The following is a 27615-nucleotide window of genomic DNA, read 5'->3' on the forward strand; positions in this document are numbered from 1 at the left end:
TGCTTTGTCCACAAAAAGGGCCTTTGTTTTTCGGAGTTCTACAGCTGCACTGCATTGCAACAAGAAGTATTTCCCAAAGGTTTGCTCTTTAACATAAAATCATAAAACTAGTTCTTAAACATTTTAAAACAGATGCTAACCCTGAAATTATGCCATGAAATAGCTACATGTCACTCAGCAATCTGCAGCTTGCAGAGCACTAGATGCAGGGCTCAGTGCTAAAGAGGCAGCTTAGGCAGAGAAAGTTCCACCCAAACAGTTACCAGGTTTGTTGCCATGTTTGCTTTGCATCCTGCCTCTGTTGAGTGAAACAGAACTGAAAACAGGATATAGGTAAAAAACACTGGGGATGGTTCAGAAGGTCCTCTATAGCACTTATGGAACAAAGGACTTCACTGTACATCTGTAAATCAATTACTTCAATTAGTATTTCAAATGAAAAATAGAAAAACTTTTTAAAAAATCTTTTTTTTTTGTCAGGGTAAATGTCTACAGAACTACAGGCTTAAATCAGGCCAGCTAATACTTTCTATTTTCTAAAAAAGCAGAGGTTCACAGAATAGAGGTAACTGATTATGTCTAGCAGCTGAGCTTTCTGTAAGGAATCATCATGGTTATTTTTGTCATGCATGCATAATAATTTTTTTTTGCTCAGGTTCTAGAAGTTTAATTCAGAGTTTCAAATGCCAGTGCCAAGAAGAAAATAAGAGGTTCTCTGCCTTTGTGAGAAATTTGTTGGCCATGAAAATATTTTGGTGTATTTTTTTAAAATCAAGTGGCTTTCCCTTTGTTATCCTCGTGGGTTTACAAATCAAAAATCCCTCAAAGTTTAGCCCTGACATGACCGGTTTCCCTTCTACCCTAGAACACAGCAGACAGTGATTATTTGTGTAAACCGGAGATTTGCTAGGACGGAGAGATGCCCAGCTCACAATCACTAAGGTAAAACAATTCCCCACACATGCCTTTGAAGAGCTTATCAGAATTTGGACTACAGAACAGACTTTAGCAAATCCAGAGCTGGATACTAGTTTGATCCATGATGAGAGTTTGCTTGATCCATCTGTGGACTTCAGTTCAGCACCCTACTCCATTCGAAGGGCCTATGCAGGTATATTTCCACTGCAAACACAGAAAGCAGACAAGACTCTGGTGCCACAGTCATGATCAGGAGCCATCATTTCTGCTGCCAAGAAACTTGCAGGCATCCTGCTCCAGGGCCTGTCCTCTGCCCAAGTACAAAGCCCACTGCAAACCCAGGACTCCCACCAACAGGACTAACGCTGGGAATAATGATGTGCAAAATGAATGCACATCACTCACCAATGCATGTGCCACCTCCCTCCTAAATTCTGCAATGAGTCTGATCTTGAAATAGAAAAATAAAAAATTGTGAAGAACCTGTTTACAGTTCTTCAGTGCAAGAATACAAATTAGCCCTCTCATTCAATGAGAACCTGAGCTTCACTCTTGATCTGAATTTCAAATGCGTCAATAAGTGTGGAACTAGCTATATTTTGAATGTAAGATTTTGCTGAATATTCTAAGTTCTCTCTGTAACATACTTCTGAGATGGATGTTATTTGTGCCATGGGTCTATTTTGTACGTATGCTGCTATACGCTGCCTGTTGGGCAGGCAGTGAGAAGATTTGGGGCCCAGCCCTCCTAGGTACTAGTTAAAGCTCACAAACATTCACAGGAACTGAAACAGTTCAACAGTTTTCCAGGGCTGGGAAAAGACAGGGGAAGGGCAGAGGGGAAACTTAGCCATCCATTGCAGGTGTTAACACTGCCTACACTTCAGTTTTGGTACTCTGAGTATATCCAAGTAAAGATTTTCAATCACTAAACCAGAAAGAGTCAAGCAGCTGGGTGGACACTCTGGCAGACTTTTCTCCAGACAAGTATTTTTGTGTGAGATAGACAGCAAAACTGTCTTACAAAAGATTAGGAGCTGCATGTGAAAGTGTTATCAAGTATCATCCATTAAAGGGTCCGGAACTTATAGTGAAAAATGACTGGTATTTTAGAGAAAAGGCAAGCATGGTTACCTGGGACGCACTGCAGAAATTGTGTGGGGACCTTTCCAAAAGACCAGTGGAGAGGAAAGAGTATTCTTCTGCTCTAACATTGCCGTCTGAAATGCAAGTTATTACAGAGCACCACCATAGTTAGAGGTAGACCAAAAGCAGAAATGTTTTAAATTCTTCATTTCTCAAAATCCAAATAGGTCAGTTTTATTGTCCCAGTCTAGTTGTCATCAAAACCCTCCTGTTCCTGTGGGATTTCACTACCATCCTCTGCCAAAACTTTAGGAGAAAGAACTCCCTGTTTCTATTACACATTCTTTTAAAAAGCCTACCATCAGTCTCCACCAATTAGCAATAGCCTATCTGGCTTTGCCCCCAGTGAAGCCATCCATTTCTCTGCAACCTCCTCTCTCCCCAGGCCCACCAGCAACATCTGGAATAGTCCTCCTGACACCTGGCAAAGTTCACAGGGCGCAAGGTGGGTTATCTGCAGCACACACAGGCCCTTATCCTTATTGTGTATGACAGCGTAAAGGGAAATTCCACTTCCACAGTACGTCTGGAGGATACAGTTGAATTCCTTCTCTTGCCTTTGTCCACATTTCTAAGCAATGCTTTGGTAGGATCAGTCTTCCTTTTCCCCTTCCTTTTATGATGCTATCTGCTATGAATTTGTGTTCTGGAAATCCTCTAGCAGTGCAAAGTCTACCTTAGAACATACTGCTTGAGGAGACTAAGGGCCTAATGCTGCTCTCATGCAAATGATAGGAAATCCTGCTATTGATGGGAATTATTCCTGTGATAGGTTCAGCTTCATCGGCAGAATCTCCACTGGCACAGAGTTCTAGGTTAGCTTCTCCATTCTTATTGTGGGATACTCCCTCCCCCTACCTCCAGTCCTAGACCTGAATTCAGAGGAGATTTGCATTATCTTACTGGCTTTTATTGTCATCTTTCAGATATATATGATCTTTCTGCAAGAGAACCAGTTTACTCATGTTAGGGTAAGGCCAACCAATCAATACTACTAATAAGGTATCAGACTTTTCACCACCTAATCTATGAATCCAAACCTACAATGAAATAGTATCTATTGTCTATTTCCTCAGTACTGTTAATTTAGGGGTTTAGGCTGTCATGAAAACATAAACAAATATTGCTACACTATGCACATTTTCGTATCATCCAGATTACCAATGCACTCCACCTAAAACATGTAACCAGCACAGAAATCAAGAAGCGAGGGCAATGTGAACTTGACATTGACAAAGCTATTGCAGAGCTCCATCATATGTAGCACCATTTAACAAACACATTTGCTTTGTACACTAGATTTGCCAGCAGCAGCCTTGGTAAAAGTTTAGGATTAGAATAGATACTGAATCCTCCAGTAATTGCACTTGGAGATGACTTAAGTTTCAAACAGGAAGAAAGGGGCACATTTCTCTTTGGAATATATTGCATCATTTTCCTGCTGTGAAATGGTGAGCTGTATTACCTGCCTTGTATGGATTGATCTTCAGCTTCTTTAAATGAAGAGAAAGGTTTCATTCACACAAGAAAGGGGTTTTCAGTGGCCGTGATTCAAATACGAGCTGTGGGAGAAATAAACATTCCACTCAACCACTAAGGAGAAAAAAAAAATTCCCACCTCAGCTTAAGAAATATCTCCAGCTGTGTTTCGGATTCAGCCAGCAAACCCACAAGTGCAGCACTGCTGTGAATAAAAACTTCCCAAACTGTCAGGTTACTTTAAAGCCGTCAGCTCCCGGGGGATGCAGGCTGCTCCTTGGTGCTTACCACACTGAGCCCCAGCAGGGCAGCAGCAGCAGCCACCAGCCTAGATCCTGGGCGCTGGCTTGAGAAGACCTGTGAGCAGAAATGTCCCCGGGTCAGCCAGCTGAAAGCCCCCCAGCTCTCACTTTCACAAAGACTTCTTACCGCATGTAAACAAAAGCATGGCCTGCCTTGAAACAGGGTCAGTCCTGCAGTCACGTCTTACATGTTGAACCAGCACCTACTGTGGTTGCAATCTGTTGCATGAAGCAAGCTCTCCTTGCGTGCGGGTTCTCTCATTGCCTCTGGACTGAGGTTGTAAAATTAATCAGACTAATGACCTGCTTAAGCCAGTGCATAGATAATGGAGCAAAACACAACACAACACTGTGTTAAATCACAATCACTCCCACGTGGAAACAAATCCATACACAAAAAAAGTCTAGCTCTAAAAAAAGTCACAAAACTTACAACAGCTTTCCTCATCTTTTTAAGTTTCGTTATGCCTGAGACCTGAATTTTCAGGCCCTCCAGCTTCCCTTTATCAGCACTGTAAGCTGGAAATTTGCTTCCCTAGTTTTATTTTGATTTGAAGATGAGATTTGCCTGACAAGAGCTAAGCTGTAAGTAAAAATATTGAAAGGCTCATTGTAAATTCGTAAGAGCAGTAATAATATCATTTGTATCATCTCAAAACACATGGAGATTATAACAATGGAAATGTTCCAGGAAAAGACTGTAACTATAGGGGTGGGCAGAAAAGGTCTTAAAGTCAATTAAGCCTGGTCTGGAAGTCTAGTTGAAGAAGGGCAGGAAATAGAGAAGAATGAACTGACATTTGAATTAGACATTTTTAAAAGGGAGAAAAATACTGAATACTAATTACCAAACAAAATATATCCAGGCACACCCTGGTTTTTTAGCCTCTTGCCCAGCCAGAAAACAAGAGATTTATGTATATGTACATGCTTTCTTTATCTGCCACAAAAATAATTTTCAGAGGAAATACTAATGCATTCAGTTACCCAGCAGAATAACCTGGACAAAGGAATCAGAACACACAGCCAGCTAAACATGGTTTCTCTGCTTCAGATTACCGTTAGTGCAATAAATATCAATTACTGTGACCTGTGCATGATGCTTGTGTTCAAGACAGATACTTTTGCTCTTGAGCTTTTGTTGAAGGAAAATGTCAAAAAAATCTTATCTACTGTAAACACAGCTACATTGTACTTTAAAAAAAAAAAAAAAGATATTTATTGCATGCAGTTCCTCAAAGGATGGGGACTTTTCCTTAAACAAAGCTACTCAGTTGGCGCTCTGTGCTAGGAAGCCTCACTGATATTAAGGCTTTATCTGGAAACAAAGGGGAAGTGGAAAAATCTCTATAATACATGGATTTCATAGTGTACCTTATTTTGTTTCAACTTGGCCAAACTCTTAAATGTTCAGTGACAGCTTTGGCTAATCTCTGTGTACAGCAGAGCTAACCAGGGGGCAGTATCAAAACAGATCAATTCTGAAATGTGCACACAATTTATTGTAGGAAACAAAGCTTCTGGTTAGACATGCTTGAGAAATCTTTTTAGTGATCACAAACACCTCCAATATATCCAAACTGTTCCACTTCTGCACTGGGATGAGCCAAATAATTTTTGGAGGATTCCCTTGTTCCCTTCTCACCCAAACCCCTGCTCCCCAAAAATCAAATAACATCGTCTGAGCGTGGGAGGTGCTGAGGATGAGGGAGGCTCAGTGCTGAGACACCTGCACCTCTGTCTCTCCTACCAGAGCCACCACAGTTTGCGCTAAGCAAAAGGAAATTGGCTCAAAGCAAGCAAGAAAGAAGCTGGATCTACAGCTGCGTAAATAGGCCACTGAGACTGACAGAGCCTCAATCATTCTTCAAAGTCAATTAAATCCTTTGCAGGAGTGAGTACACCTGACTGCAAGATCATCCCTGAAACTACTTTTTGGATACAAGGAAGAGAACAAGCTCTTTGCCTGTCTGTAATACTGGCACTTCATCACTATTTTCAGCATCTCTCCTTATCAATAATTAATCTGGATGGGAGATATTTTCCTCTTTGCTTTATATTTTGGACAAAGAATTCAGAGGGGAAAATGTTCGCAGTTCCAAACTATGCATGCAAGGTTCATCCCACCCATCTTATTAACTCACTTCAGAACAGAAGGGCTGTATTTAATGCAAAGTTAACCCCCCAAAATAGCTCAGATTGCAACAGCATTTGGCAACTGTCGTCAAAAGATGTGTGGCCATGAACAAATTCTCTGTCATTTAATTATTAGTTTCACCCCTGCAACATCTGCAAAGCAAATAAATCATACTAGTCATAGGTACTATGAGCTCCCTGATTTTAAAAAATGGAACGCTCTAAATCAACAAAGCACAGAATCTTTATGACACAATGATGATGAGGTGATAATATTCTGTACCAACACCCAAACTCTGCTTGTGGGTTTGAGCATACTCACTAAACACCAGAATACTCCTGCTCGTTAGGAGTCATTCAGCCCTCATATATGTGCTCCCAAAGCTCAGACGCTACAAAGAGCTATAGGAGAGTAGCTTATGACCTTAAACTCAATGCTGTCCATGCTGCCAACAACTAATGTTGACAAAATCTTCTGTTTATGATAATGTATTTATTTGTTATGAAACAGTGTCACAAACTGGCTTAATAATTTAATCACAAATGAGCTTCAAAATATTTTAGCAGCTGGGTTTATACTGGGCACTGTGCTTAAGCACATTTTATCCCTTGTTATATTTTGTACTAATATATGTGTATGTGAAGTAAAAGGCTTTATGCATGGAAAGACTGGATGATACCACTTGCTTCTTCTTTAAAGCACTCTAATTCATTTTGGGGTCACTTCAGGGAGTTTCTGTAGTAAAGCATTATATGACTATATGATAAATGAGTAAAGACATTGATTCTGCACCTGGCATGATACATGATCTGCATGCTGAGAGTGTGAAATGAGGAAGATTCTTAAAACTCACCTCATGATTCAGTGTGGCTCTGATAGACCTTCATACGTATTTCTCTCCTGGGTGAGGGAGAAGGCCAGCAGTTTTACTAAGACTGGTGGATTACTTGCTAGACATACCAGGATGCTCATATGAAAGGAAAACAGTCATCCATTAAAACAACAATTAGACTGCATAACTGATCTGATGAGAAGAGGAGAAAGTCAGTGCTCTCACCACCCATTTTAATGATTTCAAAGTATTGTTTTACTTTCATCACATATGTCATCCTCACCACAGCAAACAACCCTCACTTAAACAGTGCACTGTCATTTCAACAACAGAACTGATTCAAGAATTATTAATTTATCTAATCCAGAAATAATGCTTCCTTAAAGTCCATGAAGAGACCAGCCCAGTAACTAAAATGTATTTAATTTGCTTCTCAATTATCAGATTTGCAAGTAAGAAACTCAGATAAAAAACAGGTTACTAGAGATGGATAGAAAAATGATTTAATCAAAGATTAGAATAGGAATCATAGCTTGTGCACATGAAAGACAGAAGCAGTCCCTCTTGGTTGGATAACTTCACTATGTAAGATTTCTGATGTGCTGCATAAAAAAAAAAAACTAGCTTCCCTCTGATGTATGTGGAAGTTGCATACTTTCGTACATACTATACAGGTACATAGAAATACAGTCACATGTTTTATTAGATCATGTATGGGATTCATTTCCACAAACAGAAATGTTTCAGATCCCCAGACGTACTTAAACTAACACTATCCACAAAAGGCTACCAGTCCCTAAAGAACACAGAACAACTAGTCACAATCTATCAGCCCATCTCTTCCAAATTTTCCCAGAAAAAGATGTTGTTTGGGGTTTTCTTGAATTCTAACAGAAGCCAAATTCAGAGCTGATTCCGAGCTGTACGGGTGTAACGTACAGGTAAATCAAGATCTAAGCCAAACAAATGTGTATTTGTGAACAGGAAACTGAATCTGAACCTACACCAGCAACACACATTCAATAGTTTTATAACTAATCCATTCTTTACCAGATAGGAGTCATGTAGGAACGTAGACAGCACTCTCCAAACTGCAAACATGTTTTTGTAAGTTTTTGGAAAATACACATTAAGATATGGTTAACTAGAAATTGAGAGAAATCAACAGAAGTTAAATGTCCTCCTACCTTTGAGATTTTGGGCCTTGGTGATTGACTGTCCAACAGACCTGCCTCTGAATTCTCTTAACTAAATCAGCATTTTTAGCAAAGGATTTTTGTGAGCCAAAGTGAGATTGTGATTATGTCTTGCACGCCCGGCTAACAGGCAGTAAATGTTATGAGTCTACTGATACAGTTATCAGGATACCTTTGAAGGTTAGTGCTGTAAGGAACAGTGTTTGAGCTGAAGTTGCACTACCAACAAAATTATTTCCCTGTTTGTCCTGGAGATCACGCCTTTATATAATGGGTCAGATCCAGAGCAATTCAGACCCAAGATGGACAAGAGCACTAAGCACAATATTTCTGGCCTACTATGATGGCTGACTGCATCTGTAGTACTACACTGTTCATAGATTAAAATAAGCAAAGCCTTCTATAGGCTAGTCTTTCGCCACTCATGCCAACATTTTTATTTTTCTTCACCTACCCAGCTAAAATATTATCAGGCACATCACTGATGTAAAACAAACTACAGTAAAGTCAGGAGAATTTACTGATGCAAGATCAGATCCTGCACCTGACTCATCCTGCTTCTCTTTCAGATCTGTGATGAGGTGACTTCTAGCAAACAAACTGCAAATCTATACATCCCTTTTCCATAAAAGCTTCTTGGCAAGGAACAAAGGAGACCTTTGTGACCTCTTACAACTTTCTTCCTCACTCGTTTCTCTAAAATCATTCTGTTTACAGCAAATGTCTTTTTAGACCATACATTTCTTATTTTCACTTCACACTCAGCCTTTTCATATGCCCTTCTCTCAGCATTTACTGCAGCACTTTAGTCCTGGAGTCAGCAAGTCACTTGCTAAAATGCAAACAGGGGTGTCAGGAAGCTCTGGGAGAACATTCAGGTAGATTTCATTATTGCTGCTCACTCATCTTCAGTGCACAAGCTCTCACCCACTAGCTTGGAGGGTGGCTTTGTTTCTTTAAAAAAAAAAGCCAAACCAGTGCTTGCCTCCCCCATTTTTAGCCAGTTCTGTATCTGAGATAACAGAAAGACTGGGAGACCAATTTGGCTGCCTGCTTTCCACCAGGCAATGAATCTTTAATGTACACATAGTAAGTATTTATAGATCTTTTATAACCAAATTTCTTCATTTCTGAAAGAGGCATCTGTCCTGGTTGAGGACTCCATCCACCCATGAGATGAAGTTGTATTTTGTATCATCCAGGAGAGACTTTTCTGGTGAGTTGAACAGACAGGGGAAAAAATCATTAATACACTTTCCCCAGACCTACCAGAAACTTGGGAGCTGAAATCACAAAGAACTTTCAGATTAGAATTGTTCTCTTTTTCCCAGGAAAAAATATGAGAGGCCAAAACCAGAGCCAAAATCAGAAGTGCTGAATTATCTCCTCAGCTATATCGATATACAGTGCTGCAGCATCAATACCAAGAACTGAACAGCACCAAATGCAAGCAAGAGTGTTCTCACAATACTGAGTGACGTGTGGTTTTTTTTTAAAGTAGCAACTTTAGTTAAGATATTGCTGAAGTGGCTATTCATTCAAAGACACTATCACAAGTATAAAATGTCATTTTATAATCAGTTTTCAGGCAAGCATTTGCACTCCAGATTGTTTAGTCATCAAAGTGGCTATTTACTCAAAGGTACTATCATGCATATAAAAAGTCATTTTATAATCAGTTTTCAGGTGGACATTTGCACTCCAGACTGTTTAGTCATCAGTGGAAACCACTTCTCAGATGCATAAAATCAACATAAGGACTATCAAAAATATAATACCAAGTAGTCAGGCCCTAGGCCCATTTAAATCAGCTCAATTATCTGGAAACGAAAAAGCAGCACAGTGCTCTCAGGAAAGGCCTATTTTAAAAGAATCATTGTGCACTGTGGAGGACATGTGACAAGACAGCTTTAATAAGAAGTAAGAGAAACACTGAGTAACCACCCGAAACAAATTATATATGAAAATGCAACAAAAAAATGATTGCTCTAAGTCAAATGTTGCACAATTTACTTAGTTTTTTTAAGTGATGTTACTAAAGTTGGAAGACCTACCCTAGTTCCCGTTCTCACTGTACTTACTATGTGCCCTCAACTCTTCTCACATTGTAAGCTCAAGGGAGCAAAGGAGGATCACAGTTTTGCAACTTAGATGCCAAGCAGAAACTGGAGTGAAGGTAACAATTATACCTATGTCATTACTTTGCTGCCGTGTTTCTCTCGGTTTGTTAGAAGCTGGTTAGAGCAATGTTGTCTAATTATGAGATGAAGAAACTGGGGAACAAAATCTGAGACTGTTGTTAGTCCTGACCCTGGTCCACTGTCAGAAGATGGCAAACACAAATTTAAGTCCTCTGTGCTTCAAATGTACCTTTTGAAAGAGATATCGCTTTTTATCTAGCTGCAGTTCTTTTCACAGAGAAATGAGGAGGCTTTATCAATTCATGTTTCCACAGCCATTTAAGGTCCCTGAGAGGCTGCGTTAAGTATTGCTAGGACTATTTTCTTTTAATAATGTTTTGCCTGCTTACCAAAACTACAGGCATTGCAAAGAAAAAGATAATTTATCCCCCTCCTGCAATTGGTATGTTATCTTTCTATTTCTTAATGCTCACTGCATTCACACATTTACCTTTGGTCTTAAACATCATATACATGAGAAATTAATGTTAAAAATGGATTCTGTATGGCAGGGTGGTTCAGAGTCATTTTGTTAGTTGACACTGGGTCAGATTCTGCTCTCTTTATCTATCATGGCTTCATTAAGCATAGTAATTCTGGAGGTGTTTAGATGCTGTATCAAAGTAAATTTTTTGTAGCTGAAAAAAAATTTTTAAGTGCTGTCTACTCTGTATTGTAGGGTTTAATCCACTGCAAATTCAACAGAATTTTTTGCACAGAGCTACTTAGGAATACTGGGGAGGGTGCAGCAGACAGGAAGGGCAAAGATAGTCAGAAAATACTTATTAAACTAAACTAAAGCTATCCAAAGCCGACTTTTCTGAAAAAACTTTTGTGAAGAATGTTTTCTTAGTTTTCTTTCTCTTTTAGCCCAGCCAGCACATCCCTGCAGGCACGCACCCATCCCAGCACCCCACTCCCAGGGACACTGCAGGGCCACAGCCCGCACCCACACCCACAGCAAGGGCAGGTTAAGCTGAGCAAATGCCCTCCTTCAAACTCCATATTTCTCCCAATTGATTGAATACAGTATTTCAGATATTTAGCATTCCCTACATTTACATGGCCGCAGGCATGACAGCTGAGGTTTGATGAACAACCAGAAACAGCAAAATCTCCAGTACTGTGGAATGGAATAGATTATGTCCTATAGTGTTAGATTATGTCCTATAGTGTTGATTTATTAGTAATTTTGTTAATATTTTCTGCTTTGATGAAACTCTCATTTTTGCATGGGATTTTTCATTTTCATTTGCATTGTTCAGATTCCAACCAAGATACTGTAAGCAAAAATAATAATTAAGTTTCCAGCTCAATCATCAACAATAATTTCTTTTCCAGTTTTTCTGACAATCAGGTATGCAAATTATCTGAACAATACAGACACAAGCCTTTAAAATGTATTTCTTTTCTGGTGTATGATAGCCACTTCAGGCAAATTTCTCTCTTAGGATGTTCCTTATCACTATTTCTAGCACTATTTCTGTTTTTTAGATGCTAAAAAACAAAAATTGTCAAAGATTAGCATAAGATTTTAGTCCGATCAACCAGAAAAATACATCATTTCAGCTACAACTGTCTCCTCATTTGCCAAAGTGTCCATACAGAAACCTGGTATTATACAGAAACCTTCTATTTAACATGCAAGCATAGAACAAATTTCTTTGCTAACTAAACTAACCTTGTATAAGCATTAATATACATTTTTAGAGAGAGAAGTAAACCAGATAATAGGCAAATACCAGAAAAAAAACCCACAAATGTTCATAAGAATATTTCATCAAATGTGTTTTCATTACATGGAGACCTTATTCATATTAGCTGCTCATCAACCTTACAATTGATTACTTACCAAAACAACGTGTAAAATGCAAACTTTTAATTAGTACAGTATTGTCTGTATCTCCACCTGACTTTTTTTAATAATTACTCCCAATCGGCGAGAAGAAACTACACATGTAGTCATGTGTCACATAAATCAGTTTGAATACCAGAATTTCTCAGTTAACCATCTATAGTACCCTGCAGACCAAGAGTTATTTGCTAAAATAATTCAACACACAAAATGAATAATCTTGGTGGAAAAACCCATCATTTGCTGAAAGAAAATTTAAGAGCAAAGCAAGAAACAGCTATTTGAATAAACCATTCACCTGCTAACTTTAAGGAATATTTATGGTCCCTGCTTAAATTGAAGAAAGTTTGAATTATTGGTCTAATCAGTTAGAGACAGAGGGGTAACTGGAAACTGTGCATTAACGTAGACCAGGGATGGGACCTCATGGTAGCATGCCAGGGAGAGCCATGCATGGGACAGATCAGTTGCAGAGCATGCTGTGCTGTCCCCTTCTCCAGAAGCATGTGGCCACGAGGGTCATAAGTAAGGGTGCATCTTATTTCCTTTTTTCAGTCCTGGCTGCCACAGCAGACATGAGAAGAAACAAAAAGCCAATCCCTACATGTCATCCACCTGCCATCCCACAGAAACTTTCTTGCTTCTGACTCCATGGGAACGCACTCCCCTGCTCAGGCACGGGAATATCTCTCTTCTGTTACTACCTCTGGCATTTCAAATGAGATCTGCTGGAAAGGAAAACTATCGTGGCCAGAAAAAGAGAGAGCATTTAGTATAGCTTGTCAAGAGCTAACATCCATGGAACGTGGCCTTCACACCAGGACAGTGCCCTTATGCAGCTACTGCTCGGCAGGGTCCTGCTTCTGAAGTGTTTGTATGTGCTGCCAAAGCCAAATCTTAAATATTGCGATGAATTCAGCTACGGATTCAACAGCAACAGACTTCCAGCTGCTGAATGGAAAACTTGCATGGTATCATAGAGGAAGTGTTCTCAGAGTCAGACTGTCCTATGGAGCAATGCACATCAAATGTCCCTAGAAAAGACAGCACGCAAAGTGCTCGAGTGTGCAGTGGTACTTCTACCAAAATGAGAAATTTTGAAAGATGCCAAAGACAAAGCAGAAGTCATTTTTTGCAAGAGGCTCTTCTATCTCAGTCTGTGTTTGACCTACAGTGCATACCAGAGGGCAGACCAAACTCCACCAAATTGCTCACAAAGGAACCGTTAAGTTACCAAGGAGGCTGGACAAGTATTAACACGGAATCCATTAATGAGGAGTTAAAGGAAGTGAAGCCACCTTAAAAATCTAAGAACACAAAGATGGATCTGCTGAGTGGAAGGGGTAGCTTAAGCTTCAGCTGAAATGTGCATATATTTAAAAAGATTCAGTCTAGTGCTTTCCATATTAATAGCCAAGCTTTCAAAGAAGGCCTGAACTGTGAAACATGTACAGGCCACCTACTTCAAAGGAGAGTCTGCATATGCTGCATGGATCCTCAGGAATAATCAGGATTATGACCACAGTCTCAGAGCTCCTATGCAGATAAGCATACACTAGTTATGAATTTGAGCCTTCAGTTTCCGATAAGCAGCACCCCTGTATGAGGATACCAAAGGTCCTGGAGTTGCTGGTACTAGTAATCACTCTCAGCAACAGCGAGAGAAGTACCCCGAGGAGTTTGACAGAGGGCAGGCTCCGAATTGAGCACTAATAAACAGAGAGGCAAATACTAGGAAAATATTATTTGGAAGACAAAAAATTTCTCTTTACAAAGTAGATTCATACTGAGACCAGTATGCTTTAGCGGAGATTTGACTATTTAATTTAAAAATGCTTTCTGGAAGGTTGTTTGTAAATGCATCACTTCCAGTGAAATGAATGGCAACTGGAGCGGGCAGTATTGTCCTCAGTTTTCCCAACTAATCTCTTCACTACAGCAGTACAGGAGATCTCCACTGTACCAGAGCAACAAGAGAAAATTACTTTTTAAACACTACAGTCTGTTTTTTCCAAAACTACAGCCTGTACTAGTTGACGTTAACCAACTGGTTTCCTTTGCTTATCATGTTTTGTAATTTTATGAATAAAAGACAGACTCATGCGACCACAACAGAATCATATCAATGCCTTCCAGTTTCCAGTTGTAGAATGTTCATGTACACAAATAAAACAAAGCAAAACAACTAAATCTTACTCATTTTTCTAAAATTCTAAAAATATTCAGAGCCAAAGTAAGTGCATAGAATACAAAAAACTAGCTAAATTAAAAAGTTTTTCATGGATCCATAAAACTATATAAAACACAGCTCAGCTATTAAAAAGCAACTTCAAAGCCACCAATAATGGCCATTTCCTACACAATCACAAAGAATAATGTTCCTCAGCTTATGTACAACAATGTAGAAGAGAGAAAAGTACAGGAAAGCAAAATTTCATGGTAAATAAAATCTTTTTACTGACAATGATGCTGCACCACAGGATAACATTGATTGCCTAGTTACCAAAGAGTAATTTTGGAAACGTCTCAGCACCTTCCTGCCGAAAATATTAATTTAATCTCACATCTAGCAACCTGTGTGATGTCAACTTCTCTATCACAATTAATGGTTTTATTTTTGATGTGCATGCTGACAGCTCCTAAAAGCTAATGGAAAGTCATTTATGTGTAATTTAAAGTCTGATTACTTGAGTGTTAAAGTTCCCTGACAGTCCTTTATATTGGGAAGGGGAAATTTAGTAAGAAAATGAATCAGCTTTGCTACATTAAAATAACTTCTCAATCTGATATGAAAGTCAGGCCTAGAGTTTGCTAATATTAACATATGATGCAAAAATATGGTTTCACCTGAGAATAATTTCACAAATTATCGTTTTGTAGATGGTAAAACCTGAGTATAGGGGATGAAGGAACTTCATATGTGTCTTCAGATGTTTCAAAAGACAAGGAATTGAATCAATAAATGAGCTCTCTGAGCAAGACAATTTGCTACATTGTACTTGGAATTGATTGAAAATTTGACATGAAACATTTTTTCCACCAAAAAAACAGATTTATTCTAAATCAATATTTTCCATATGAAGATATTGACTACAGCATATTTTGTGTCAGGGCAAGTCAAAACATTGCATTTGGGTTTGTCAAGCTGGAACATTTCATTTCAAGTTGAGTTAACATGAACTTTGATCTGGCTCAGCCTTGGTGTTGCTTCCCATGGCTACTCTCCCCATGAGCTATGCTCTGCAGCCGGATTACCCTTTCCGTAATGCACAACGGGTGATCTTTGCTACTGAATCTTCTCTTCAGATTAACTACGGTAGCTCAAGTGGATGCTGGCTTTTATGCTAGTTTTCAAAACTTGCACATTTTTTATTTCATTAAAATATTTTTGTCATTTTTTACAGTTGTCACGGAGGGAAGAAGCTTGATATTTCAAATTTTGATGCTAAGGCAGATGAAAAGAAATACACAAAGTAATCAAACTTTCCTATAGAAGGAAAGTCCATTTGCACTTCTATGTGTGCTCTCTCTGATTAATATGATTCTGTTGTTATTTATATAGTTTTCATATTTTATATTAACTTTCTAGGATACAGAAGAAGATGAACCACCTTATTCTACTTTTCTCATTGTTCTCGGCTCCAGCATTTGCTGACAAAGAAAGTCAGAAAACAAACCAAAACTTTTCTTCAAACAATGCCAGTCATAAACGACTGAAGAGAGACTGGATATGGAACCAAATGCATATCAAAGAAGAGATTGATACACCATTACCACACCATGTTGGCAAGGTAAATAGCAGTCTGTTAGCAATGAATAATTAGAAATGCAGACAGCAAATGAGTATCTTGAAAAGTATTACTTGTTTGCAGTCTAGGCAGAACAGAAGAGAAAAAAAGGAAATAGAAATGGGACTTAATACCAACATATTAACGTGTTAAAATCTTAAGAATGTGGACACAGAGTAAATCAAGAATAATGTCAAAGGGATTCTAATTCTTTTGAAGACCACAAGTAAATTTTAGAGAATGGCAAGTATGGAGCATCCGCAGTGCAGAAACAATGGCATTGCATGCAGGTGCACAGTTAGGAAGGAAGTCTGGCAGCTGATGTATGTCAATATTTTTCTGGCAGCTCAAGATTCTTTCAAAAACCTAGAAGATCAGCTAATAAAAACATATGCATTAAAAAACATACAGTTTACATCTCTCAGCTTGGACACAAAACAAAAGTGCTATGTTTAGGAATACTGTTACACAATCAAAAAATTTGTTTCACAAAGTGAAAGAAAATAATTTTTAAAAATAATAACTAGCATTGACCTGCTTGTAAACTCATTTTCTTCAGGGCAGCGCTCATAAAATCCTATGATTAACTGCGTATCACCCAGACAAAGTTCTTCCAATGTAGTCTTTCAAATTGAACTACTTTGCCACTTTTCAGATAAATGCAGTTGTACATTTTCCTCCCATGTACAACAATCAGCATCTGTCAAGGCTGTCTAGGCAAAGTGAAACAGACCTTTCTGGATCAGTGCTGCTCACTGGCAGAAAGCACCAGAGTGAGAGAGAAAAGAGGCCATAGGGTACTCTCAGCTAACATGGGGTATCTCTGTTTCATTTCAGACCAATTCAGTAGCAGATTGAGGAGAACACTTCTATTCCTGGAGCTGTCCTAAATAAGAGTAATTCACTTTGTACTGTGCTCTGTGGTCTTTCAACAGTGGAATGCTTCTGATTACTTTTGCAATGGCTGTGTTCAGTGCATTGCATTTGCAGGATTGAACACTTGATAAACCCTTTTAAAAAGGCCACAGCAGCAGCGTGGCAGAACTGAGTGACAGCTGCAGGAATATGCTGATACATTTTGATTTTATCTTTCCTGACCTTGGATGCTTTCCTTTGTATGTTCATCCTCAGTTTTAGAAAAGGCAATCTTGGAAGTCTATACCTTTTACACTGAATAAGTAAATAAAAACTGAGAGAGAAGGCACAGACTATACTGTCTTTGAGACAAGGGTGAGGTTATTTCTCATGTTACATCTCCGGAGTTGTAAACTGTTCTTCAGCAGCCCCAGCAGCCAGAAGCATGCTTAAGTATGTGGAATGAAGGAAGAAAATTTTAATGACACATTTCAAAATAGAAAACAGAAACGAAAGAATGTTCAACAGTAAATGACAACTACAGGATAAATCAAATTGTGAATACCAAACAGCTGCAATTTATGATAACATCAGTAACAAAAGACTAGAAATTCTTGGTCGAACACAGCAATTATTGATAAACAGCTTGCTGAAATAAGAATGCTGATATAATGCATGGAAAAATGTGGTTTAAACCTTCTATCAGTGTCCTTAGATGGGTGAAGGTATAGAAAGGGAAGAATCATCAGATTATCTGCAGATTAAATAATGTGAAAAACCATTTGGGATTGGATTAAATTACATTTTAAAACTGATTAACGTTCATTCCTTTTACCCCATCCCTTTTTCATTGCATGTAATCTTGAATTTTAAAAATCTATTGGGTAGAAATTTAATTTTACTATCATAGCATGAGCCAAAAGACTGACTATTAACAAAATTGCATTTGACTAAACACAAGAAAGCTGTCAGCTATGGCAGGAATTCTGCTAAATGCTAAGTAATAGAGACTAATGTTGAATAATGTCAGTAGCTGTGAATATAGATTTGATTCTGTAATTCTGTGAAATCTAAGCAAAATCTCTGCTAAGTTCAGAAGGTTACTTGCAAACAAGAGTAGCTCAAACTGAACGTGGTGGCGCGTGTTATTTCAGACATAATGAGGTTAATGATTTGTATGTGTTAACTGCATGAACAATTTATATCTTTAGGAAATATGAGATGTGGTCTAAAAAAAATGCTTGTTGATATATAAGCAAGCAAGTTTCAGTCTGGATACAAGTTTCATCCTATAACCCTGCATGGCTGTAGCTGCTGTGGTGCTGCTTGTTCAGTAATACTCCAGCTGACATCAAAAGTCTTGATGGCTATTCTGGTTTCAAACTGAGTCTGAAGAAGTCCTGATTTGTGTGTATCTTCTGGTAGAAACTGTGTTGCATCCGGATGCCAAAGCCCACTTATCTCCTTGAATTATACTTTCCTTCTAGATCACATCAAGCGTAAGGAACAACAACGCTAAGTATATTATTGAAGGTGAATATGCCAACACCATTTTTAAAGTGGAAGAAACCAGTGGTGATGTATATGCATTTGAGAGGCTAGACAGAGAAAAGAAAGCAGAGTATGAGCTGACAGCTCTCATTATTGACAGAAGGAACAACCAGTCACTGGAACCCCCATCTAAATTCATTATCAAGGTCTACGATATTAATGACAATGTCCCTGTGTTTGTACAAAAAGTATTCAATGGATCTGTCCCAGAAATGTCACCAGTAGGTACGTTCTTCCATCACTCATTTCCCTTCATGCCTCTGGTTAAAAAGCAGAATTTATACTAAATATGCTGTTTGAAAATCCTTTTCTAGGAACCTCTGTCACCAAAGTGACAGCTGTAGATGCTGATGACCCAACAGTTACAGGTCATGCCACAGTTACCTACCAAGTCATTAAAGGAGACGAATACTTCACAGTTGATGACTCTGGTAGGTCAGATATGCAAATGTCCTTACACTTTGTCCTTATCTTACACTTTGAAGAAAATGTAGTTTTAAGCCTCTTTCATTCTGGACAAGGGGGATAATAATTCAAAAATATAATTTTAACCATAATTTAGAAAGATTTTTCATTCACACTCACACAATGCCACTGTCTGCATCTGGGTATGAATTAATAAAGTCGGGATACCAGGTGCCATGAACTAAATGAGAAGATAAAAGGTCATTTTTTCCCCACTGATGAAGAGACTGACTAGGAGCTAATATAAGTTCATGTTTTCAGTTTAGCATAGATACCATTCCTTTGACCAAACAGGAAAAGGGAATAGATAAATTCTGAAGCAGCATTCAATAACCAATAACTCAACCCTTTGCTTTCCTAAACTTTCTTGTTTAAATTTCACACAGTTTTAAAAATAATGTCAGTATCTCTTGTAACTGTACTAGTCCTCTGGAGCAAATAACTCAGATAAAGAGGTGCTCAGACAAACTCTCTAGATGCTGTAGTGACCAAGTTTAGACATCATTAGACTGCTTCTAAGCAGCAAAGATCAGTTTAAAGGAATGTATTGTACAATATCTCCCAAATATTCCACCATGTAGAAATACTTCTAACATTTCTAGCCTTAGAAAAATACCACTGTAAAAATGCTACTTAAAGCTGAATGTATGGCATAAGACAAAAATTTGCTGTCAAAATTAAGAGATGTTGGACATGTTGCAAAATCTAATCATATTCAATGTTATCTTTTCAAAGGTGTGATTTCTACAACAAGGGCTGATTTAGACAGAGAGAATCAATCAACATATGAAATTATTGTTAAAGCAAAAGATGCACCAGGGTCTTCTGGGGATTCAAGCACAGCTACAGTCATTATCACTTTAACCGACATCAATGACAACTTCCCAGTATTCAAACACCGTAAGTATAATGCAAGCGCTGTATCATTTGGAAACCAAGGGTTGACACTACTATAGCGAATTTATGTCAGAGTTCATCACAATTCAACTTTTCTTAAATGTGGACAAAAGAATCTTACATATTCAGAAGGTCTTCTGTATTTCAGCCCTAGCTACCTTTCCTGGGTGACACACAGCTAGAGAGAAAATAAAAATCAGTATTAATTTCATCATTTTGCACAAGATCTTGACAATTTTGAGAATTAATTATACTTTTATAAAAAATACATCAAAGTGCTGTCTGTAGAAATATATAATATTGAATTCTCAGTGAAATATTTTTCTGTACTTCTATAAACTAAGAACAATTTTTAACTAAGTTCTGACTTCCATGTACACACTCTTTATGTCTTTTTTGTTGTTTTGTTTTTTTTTTTTTAACAGCATCATTTCACTTTAAAGTTCCTGAAAACATTTCAGTAGGAGGAGAAGTTGGCAGAGTCAAAGTAGAAGATGTTGACGAACCACAACATAGAAATACGAAATACAGTTTTGTCAGAGGAGATTACAGGGACACCTTTGAAATCGTAGCAAATCCATTCACAAATGAAGGGATCATTAGGCCAAAGAAGGTACTTTTCCCAGTAGCAAAGATGATTATTTTGTTTTTCCATGTGTAACAAGAGCGTTTGATTCAGTTTGGGACTAGCGGCAGGAAAAAATGGAAATACGTGGAAGTTGGCATGAAATACGCTCACCCTGAAAACCCTGTTCTGTAAGCTCTGTGAGAAGAGCTGGTGATTTACTAGTCCATTTCAACTGCCAGGCGTGGGAAAATCTAGAATTACTGCAGAGTGCAATAGGGACTATGTCAGACATTCACGTTACGCACTTCAGGCTCCTCTCAAACTTCAGACACTTGGATGCTTTAAAGAGTCAGTGATTTTAAGAGTTAAACCAACTGACCCAGTCAAAGAATATTTCCCTTCTGCAGTCCAAGTGAAACCAAAGTAGAAAATGTGAACAAGTCCACCTGACCACTCTTCTAAAAGTGCTCTTTACAGTTTGGCACTTGCTCCAATCTGAGCCACAGCTCCCTTACTTTCCTCAGGGTGTTTTCAGAGCTTCCCCACTAATTCCTTATAACTCTTTAAGAGGGCCCAGACTCTCCAGAGCCTTTATTATGGTTTGCTCTTTGTTTTTTAATTCTCAGACCTACTTGATTTGTACCAAGGGACATTCCTGCATTATGCAGAGCACTGCCAAGCCAAGAGTTCATTGATTTCATTGACTTACAGTAAAAAAAAAGAGGAAGGAGGACTATGAATCACCTCTGGTAATCCTCAGATTGACAGGAATGTGTTTTTCATTTCCAAATGTCTCTCTGTCACTGTTAAGACTAGAAATGTTGTTAAGAAGAAGAGAAAGCTTTAAGGAAAAAAAGTACTAAGTATTCCAAGACCAGCAGCAAAGTCTTCAGCTGTGGTCACACTAGGTGTAAGCAGCTTTCCTTCACCAAATGCAGCCCTTCCCCTGGTCTTTCCAGGACCTGAGGAATGCATTGCTTGCAACTTTTGCCCAGAGGAGGAGCAGTAAGAGACCCCACACATACACACACTGGGTGATTTGGAATCAGCTCATCTTTTAACACACAGTGGGCAAAGTTCACCCCACTGTTTTGTAACATGCTTTTGGCCATGCACATGTCATAATTTTAAGTATGCAGTCATGTGAGAGAAAATTTCAACTGCTAGATAAGCACTATCGCTTCCATTTGCAATGTCTACTCAAAGAGAAAAACAAAGAGTCACCACAATTAACTACTGTGTGTTTCACGGTGCTTTTATAATCTCGGGCGATAGTGCAAAGGGACCCAAACTTTGAAATGAGCGATGGCTTGGGCATTTCTTACTGCCCTAGCTCCTGGCCTTCCCTCCATTGTGTGATGCCTTTTATAACCTCAGTCAATGGGAAAAACAAGGAAGTGGATGTCGTTTATCACTAGATGCCCCAGCTATCAGTCAGTGCAGCTACGCAGTCTGCCTTGAATGACTTCAGAACAGAAAGCCTAGTCAAGAAGAGGAGAATCTGGTCCCCAACCTTTGAGAAAAAGGAGCTAAACAAGTTTTGGTAGCTACAGAATTATAAAAAGAAAATTATTTACACCAAGAAATACTTGCTGAACTTAGAATACTGGATGAATCTGTTCAAAACTGTAAGTTGCTCAAGCCACTCTAAGAAAGAGAAGTTCAGTTTGGAAATGCTCTCCCAAGAGTCTAGCTAAGATGCAATTCCGTAATATTTCCAAACATGAATTAGAGCACAGAGCTTAAATTTGCATAGATAGCTAATGCAAAGTTTACTTAGACACCTCCAAAGGAAGAATATCTGTGTTTGTCTTTTTTCTAGCCCCTGGACTTCGAAAAAGTAGCAGAATACAGGTTTGACATTGAAGCAACAGATCCCACAGTCGATCTTCGTTATTTTAAATCCGGTGGCTCTAGGAGCATTTCAACAGTCACCATTGAAGTCACTGATGTTGATGAGCCTCCCATCTTCACTAAACTACCATATGAATTTAAAGTAAGGGAAAATGATCCAGAAATAAGAACACTCGGTTCAGTTTGGGCACACGACCCTGACGCAGCTAAACGGAAAATCAGGTAACATGACACCAGCTTTAGTAATTCTATTTTAAAGTGGAGAATTCTTTAACAATTCCAAGAATTTGACAAAGAACTGAGACTTTGGCCCTATTTTTCAGAATCTGCATGCCAAAAAAAAAAAAAAAATCCAATTTTATTTTTCCGGCACTGCAGCCATGGAGATATATATATGGTAACCAACAAATTGAACATAAATTACATTTACCCATGTAATTACCACATAAACTTACTGATAAAACATTTGCACGTATACAGGAAAATGCATAATCCTGCATATCTTTACATGGTTAAAATTTATTGTTACATTTTTTATTGTAATAACTCTCTCAAGCATGTGCTTTGAAAATAAAAGAGACTTCTGAAACAGCAAAAGACAATAATCTGGAAACTTTTCCAACGGATGTATTTCACTCTCACAGCTTGCATAATTTTAGGGAAATATTCTGAGACCACCTGGTCAAGATATTAACGTAATTTGTCACACAAGAACTCTCTGACCTTCCACTATGAAGAACTGAAGTGAAACACAGTATTATCACCCTTGCATTGACATATCTCTTTTGAAAAAAAAAAACAGATTTATTCGACGAAGAGCTAGTCCTAATGGAGACTATATTAGGGTATCCGATACTGGAATTATTCAGCTTCCCAAGCCCCTGGACAGAGAATTCAGTTCCTCATACAACATCACTGTAGCGGCTCAGGAAATCCTTGAAGATGGTAAGTGCTATCCACTTCCCTATTTGAAAGAAATCAGTGTACAACTTTACAGCAGGACTGTAGCTTACCAAAAAGGAAAGCCGCAACCTGACAGCCTGTTTCCACTAAGCTACAAATGAAAGGGATGCTTGCAGAGTTTGCACAATAATCTTCCACATCAAATGAGTACCTACAAATAGGTAAAATACAGTTTTAAGATTTGGCCCCTAGCTATTATGAAAATGCATTCAGTTTGTTACAAGGAATAAAAAGGGCATGAGGAGAGGAAACAGCTTGGAAAACAGGGATAAGCCTGTGGTTAGAGCAGAAACATCCCAGCCAGCTTCACCCACTTACACAGTTACAAAACCCCCCTCCCACAGTGCTGCCCAGGGAGCATCGCTGCACAGGCATCCCTGCATAGCTTCGCTCGGGTTCAGGAAGCAGGGCAGGCCTGGGGGGCCAGTCCCAAGTTGGTTTTGGGGAGGCCGGCCTTTTCTGGAGGGTGAAAGATATTTAATAATCTAGACATGGCCTGTTCTGTGCCTTTTGCCTTAGTGCCAGAGAACGATGCTGGATCCCATAGCCACACAGTGTGAAGAATCAAGAAGCGACAAACAATTGTCAGTTTCTTCCTCATAGATCCTTGATGATTTAGCCCAATAGGAGAGTTTTTAGGAAAATATCTGAATCCGTCAAAGGAAAAGTTTAAATTAATGATGGAAACTCTCCATTTTTGGCATGCAGGAGGTACAGAGGTGGACACAAACAGTGGAAAGGGGGGGCTAGATAGCACTGAGATTCCAGACATCTCAGAGACCTGTACTGTTGTTGTCATTTCAGGCCGTCTTTCTGACAGAGAATCACATGCCCAAGTTCATGTAATAGTTACTGATGAAAATGATAATGCTCCAGAACTTGTTTATCCTGAGGAACCCAGAGTGTGTGAAAATGCTGCACCAGGAAAGGTGAGACAGGAGGAAGAGTTTTTCCCTTAAACCTGAATTATCTACTTGCAAGCTCAAGCAAAAGATGTCTTTTAATAAAAGTTAGTCTCAGTTTTCATACCCAAGCACCTGATCATTTCACTGATTTCCAAAATGTCAGTGGTCAGAAATCTCTCTTCAGGACTATACACTGTTGGAATATTGACTTTTATCTACTTACGCACATGGGCTGCACAGTTCCTCTCCCTCCAAGCTTTTAAGTATGTATGTGCATTAGCAATTGAACAGTGAAGTACAGTCAAGCCTTGAAGAGCAAAAATTAGCAATTCAGTTTTATCACACAAATGTTCATACTTGATACTGAGAATGAAACCATTTCACAATACTAAGAGAAACACTGCTGCATATAACATTATTGTAGTATTCATCAGAGTGCAAGTATCTGCATGCACAATAGTATTAGTATTTGTGGTTTCAGATGTTTGGCCTCAGACACAAGTATTTAGCCTGTAATGTTTGTTTAATTAAGAGACTTTGTCACAGATTCTGATGGAATCTGTTAGAACACACAAGATTATTATTTCACCTTTAATTTTTAAAATACTTTTGGGACATAATCATACACATTTTTTTACATTTTGTACATCTAATCTACCCCAGGTTGAGGTTTTCAAAAACAAGCATGTAATTCAGGAGTGGCAGTCTCAATGACATTCAATGAATGAGAGTCATACTTCTAAGTAAGTTGACCACTTCAGAAGACAGCCATCTTAGGTATATAAATGAGCCATATGTCTTTGAGCATAAGACTTTTTTTATGCTTTAATTACACAAGATTTCCTCTTTTGTTTCCCACCTGTGAATGAAGGGGCAAGACTGCTCTTTTTTAAGACCTACAAGGAAATTACTTGCCTTGAAAGAACTTGAGGAGGAGCATCAGAAGATATTTTTGTCCTGTCCTTTACTGAAGGGTTATACAGTATACACAGCCCAGCTCTAACTTAAATACTGTAAGCGGTTTTATCGCTGGAGGCAACGTACACTGAAAATTATGATCTCTTCCATCTTTGTAGGTAATCATCAGGATTTCAGCTACTGACAAGGATGAAATATCACCTAGAGGTTTCTTCAAATACTCCCTGGCCACAGAAGATAGCAACTTCTCCTTGGTTGAGAACTACGGTAGCGTATCCCTGCAACGCATTTTCTCAGCTAGCCAAAGTGAGACACTAGGACAGAGGGGAGAAAAGCTCTAGCAATGACCTATGATTGGTCTAGCTGAGCTAAGTAACAATTTATTTTTAAAGGCTTAGCTTACTGAAAAAAAATGGTGTTTGTTGCCACCCAAGTTTCACTGGGTTCCCTAAAGGCTGGCTCTTCCCTCGTCTAAGGGGAAGAAGTACCAACTGATTGATAATCTATGAGGAAAATATGGTAGAGATTATCACTTAATTAGATGTCATTACTTCTTCCAGATAACACAGCTAATATCACTGTCAAATATGGACAGTTTAATCGTGAACTTGCCAAAATCCACTACCTGCCCGTCATCATCTCAGACAACGGTGATCCTGAGCTCAGCAGCACAAATACACTTGTCATTAGTGTCTGCAAGTGTAATGAAAAAGGCAACTTCACTTTTTGTGAGGAAAGAGCTGAACAAGTTGGAGTTAGTATACAAGCACTGGTGGCAATTTTTATCTGTATCTTCACAATCATTGGTGAGTATTTGACTTTTGTAATGTTCTCTGACTTAAAATGTGGGGATTGTTTTCTTTTGTTTTTTCTTAACTGAGACCTACAAAAGCTTTGTGGCTATACAATGGTCACAAAGGCAGAAATACTGTAACTATTTGATTCTTCTCACCTGCTTTTTCTGTGGCCTATTAGCATAGTTTCAGCTACAAAGCTGTTCATTCTATTGGAAAGGCTGAGTCACTGGAAAGGTCACTGCACGTATGCATAATATACTTGATTTACTGTTACCAGACTCACATGCAGCTATAAAACAGGAATTTTGTGCTGGGGCAATAACAATAGGATTCCTGTTTCCAAAGGCTGAACTGGTCTGTAAACACTTTAAACAGTACAGTGAACATACATACATAAATAGATCTGTAACAAATCAGCAGACCAGTACCTATTTGCTGTATTTGGAATCTATCAGAGAAGGGGCAGCATTTTTTCTTGCTTGAGAAGAGGCCTCGTTTGCAATTACCATGTAAGTAGCATTTGATGCCTAGCATTAAAAGATTTACCAGTTCAAGGCAGTAATTGATTCAATGAACCTGTGACACTATGCATTTGTACTTGTGATTCCAGCTCAAGAGTCAGTTGTACAATTCCTGTACAGACTGAACTGCTTTGAGAACATACAAATCCTACAGTTAAACAGTATTTTAAACTTTTTTTTTTAATAAATATGTGTTTAAAAAAATTCACTCTGGAAAAAAAACACTTCAGACTGTGTTACATATCCTAAATGCAATTTGTTTTACTTCCTTACTTCTCTTATTTACACGTGCTCATCTAAGCTTTCTTTGCAGTAATCACTTTGCTAATTCTTCTAAGAAAGAGACACAAGAAGGATTTGAGCGGTCTTGGGAGGAATGTGGCAGAGATTCATGAGCAGCTTGTCACTTATGATGAAGAAGGTGGTGGTGAAATGGATACCACCAGCTATGACGTATCTGTACTCAACTCTGTCCGCAAGAATGGTATAAAGCTGGAAGCAGTTCCCTCTCCATATGCACAAGTCCAAAAGCCTCCTGGAAATATAACTTCTGGTGCTGGAGAAATGGAAATGATGATTGAGGTTAAGAAGGATGAAGCCGACAATGACAGGGATTTGCTGCCATATGACACACTTCACATTTATGGCTACGAAGGTGCCGAGTCCACTGCAGAATCTCTCAGTTCTTTGGAATCAGGCTCCTCAGACTCAGATATTGATTATGACTTTCTAAATGACTGGGGACCCAGGTTTAAAATGCTAGCTGAGCTGTATGGATCAGAACCAAGTGAAGATTTTGTGTATTAAGTTCAAACTAGCCATGAATTTTCTCCCTCCCACTACAGATAGACATCAAGAGCCTGCCAATGGCCAAAGAAGAACTCACAGCTCTTCACCCAAGCCATACCAGGATTTCAAACAGCAGTAGAGTTAAAAAGAAACACACAGATCACATACATTGACTTCCCCTAGCACTGCTATCCTTGCTAACATTCAGTTCTTTCCCCAAAATTGCTGCTCGAGGACCTGCTCGAGTCTTTTAGGACACAACTCCTCTCCCTATCCAGATAGACACTTCTCCTTAAAAAGTGGTTTTGTCCTCAGTTTCTCGCTCATTCCTCTCCTCCTGTACTGTTTTCATCAACCTGCATTCAAGGTCACCATCCACTGGAACAGAGGGGTTCGGTGGCATTGGGAAGGAATGTTTTGAATAACCTCCTGTATCTCCAGCCGGCTGGTTTGCCTGGCCCTCTTGTAACATCTTTATTGATATTCCACGCTGTCGTGGTTTAACCTCAGCCGGCAACTAAGCACCACGCAGCCGCTCGCTCACTCCCCCCACAGTGGGATGGGGGAGAGAATCGGAAGGGTAAAAGTGAGAAAACTCATGGGTTGAGATAAAGACAGTTTAATAGGTAAAGCAAAAGCCACACACGCAAGCAAAGCAAAACAAGGAATTCATTCACTACTTCCCATCGGCAGGAGGGT

At 38.8% G+C, this 27615-nt stretch overlaps 1 protein-coding gene across 2 annotated transcripts in view; it reads left to right on the forward strand.

Annotated features, from left to right (window-relative positions):
- Positions 1-27399, forward strand: part of CDH5 (cadherin 5, type 2 (vascular endothelium)) — a 29157-nt gene extending 1758 nt beyond the window's left edge. Inside the window, exons 1-13 of one of the 2 annotated variants that reach the window (XM_009320254.1) lie at positions 9445-9484; positions 10123-10186; positions 15635-15836; positions 18176-18464; positions 18554-18670; positions 19440-19604; positions 20027-20214; positions 21992-22245; positions 22826-22968; positions 23791-23915; positions 24968-25076; positions 25370-25615; positions 26441-27399. In XM_009320254.1, coding sequence (XP_009318529.1) covers positions 15648-15836; positions 18176-18464; positions 18554-18670; positions 19440-19604; positions 20027-20214; positions 21992-22245; positions 22826-22968; positions 23791-23915; positions 24968-25076; positions 25370-25615; positions 26441-26934 — 2319 coding nt within the window. In that variant the 5' untranslated portion in view covers positions 9445-9484; positions 10123-10186; positions 15635-15647 and the 3' untranslated portion in view covers positions 26935-27399. Of the gene's footprint in view, positions 1-9444; positions 9485-10122; positions 10187-15634; positions 15837-18175; positions 18465-18553; positions 18671-19439; positions 19605-20026; positions 20215-21991; positions 22246-22825; positions 22969-23790; positions 23916-24967; positions 25077-25369; positions 25616-26440 lie in introns of those variants that run through there. The other variant, XM_009320253.1, reaches the window with a different exon arrangement.
- The last annotated feature ends 216 nt before the right edge of the window (positions 27400-27615 follow it).

The sequence above is a fragment of the Pygoscelis adeliae genome, unplaced genomic scaffold, assembly GCF_000699105.1.
Source record: "Pygoscelis adeliae isolate BGI_AS28 unplaced genomic scaffold, ASM69910v1 Scaffold62, whole genome shotgun sequence".
NCBI lineage: Eukaryota > Metazoa > Chordata > Aves > Sphenisciformes > Spheniscidae > Pygoscelis > Pygoscelis adeliae.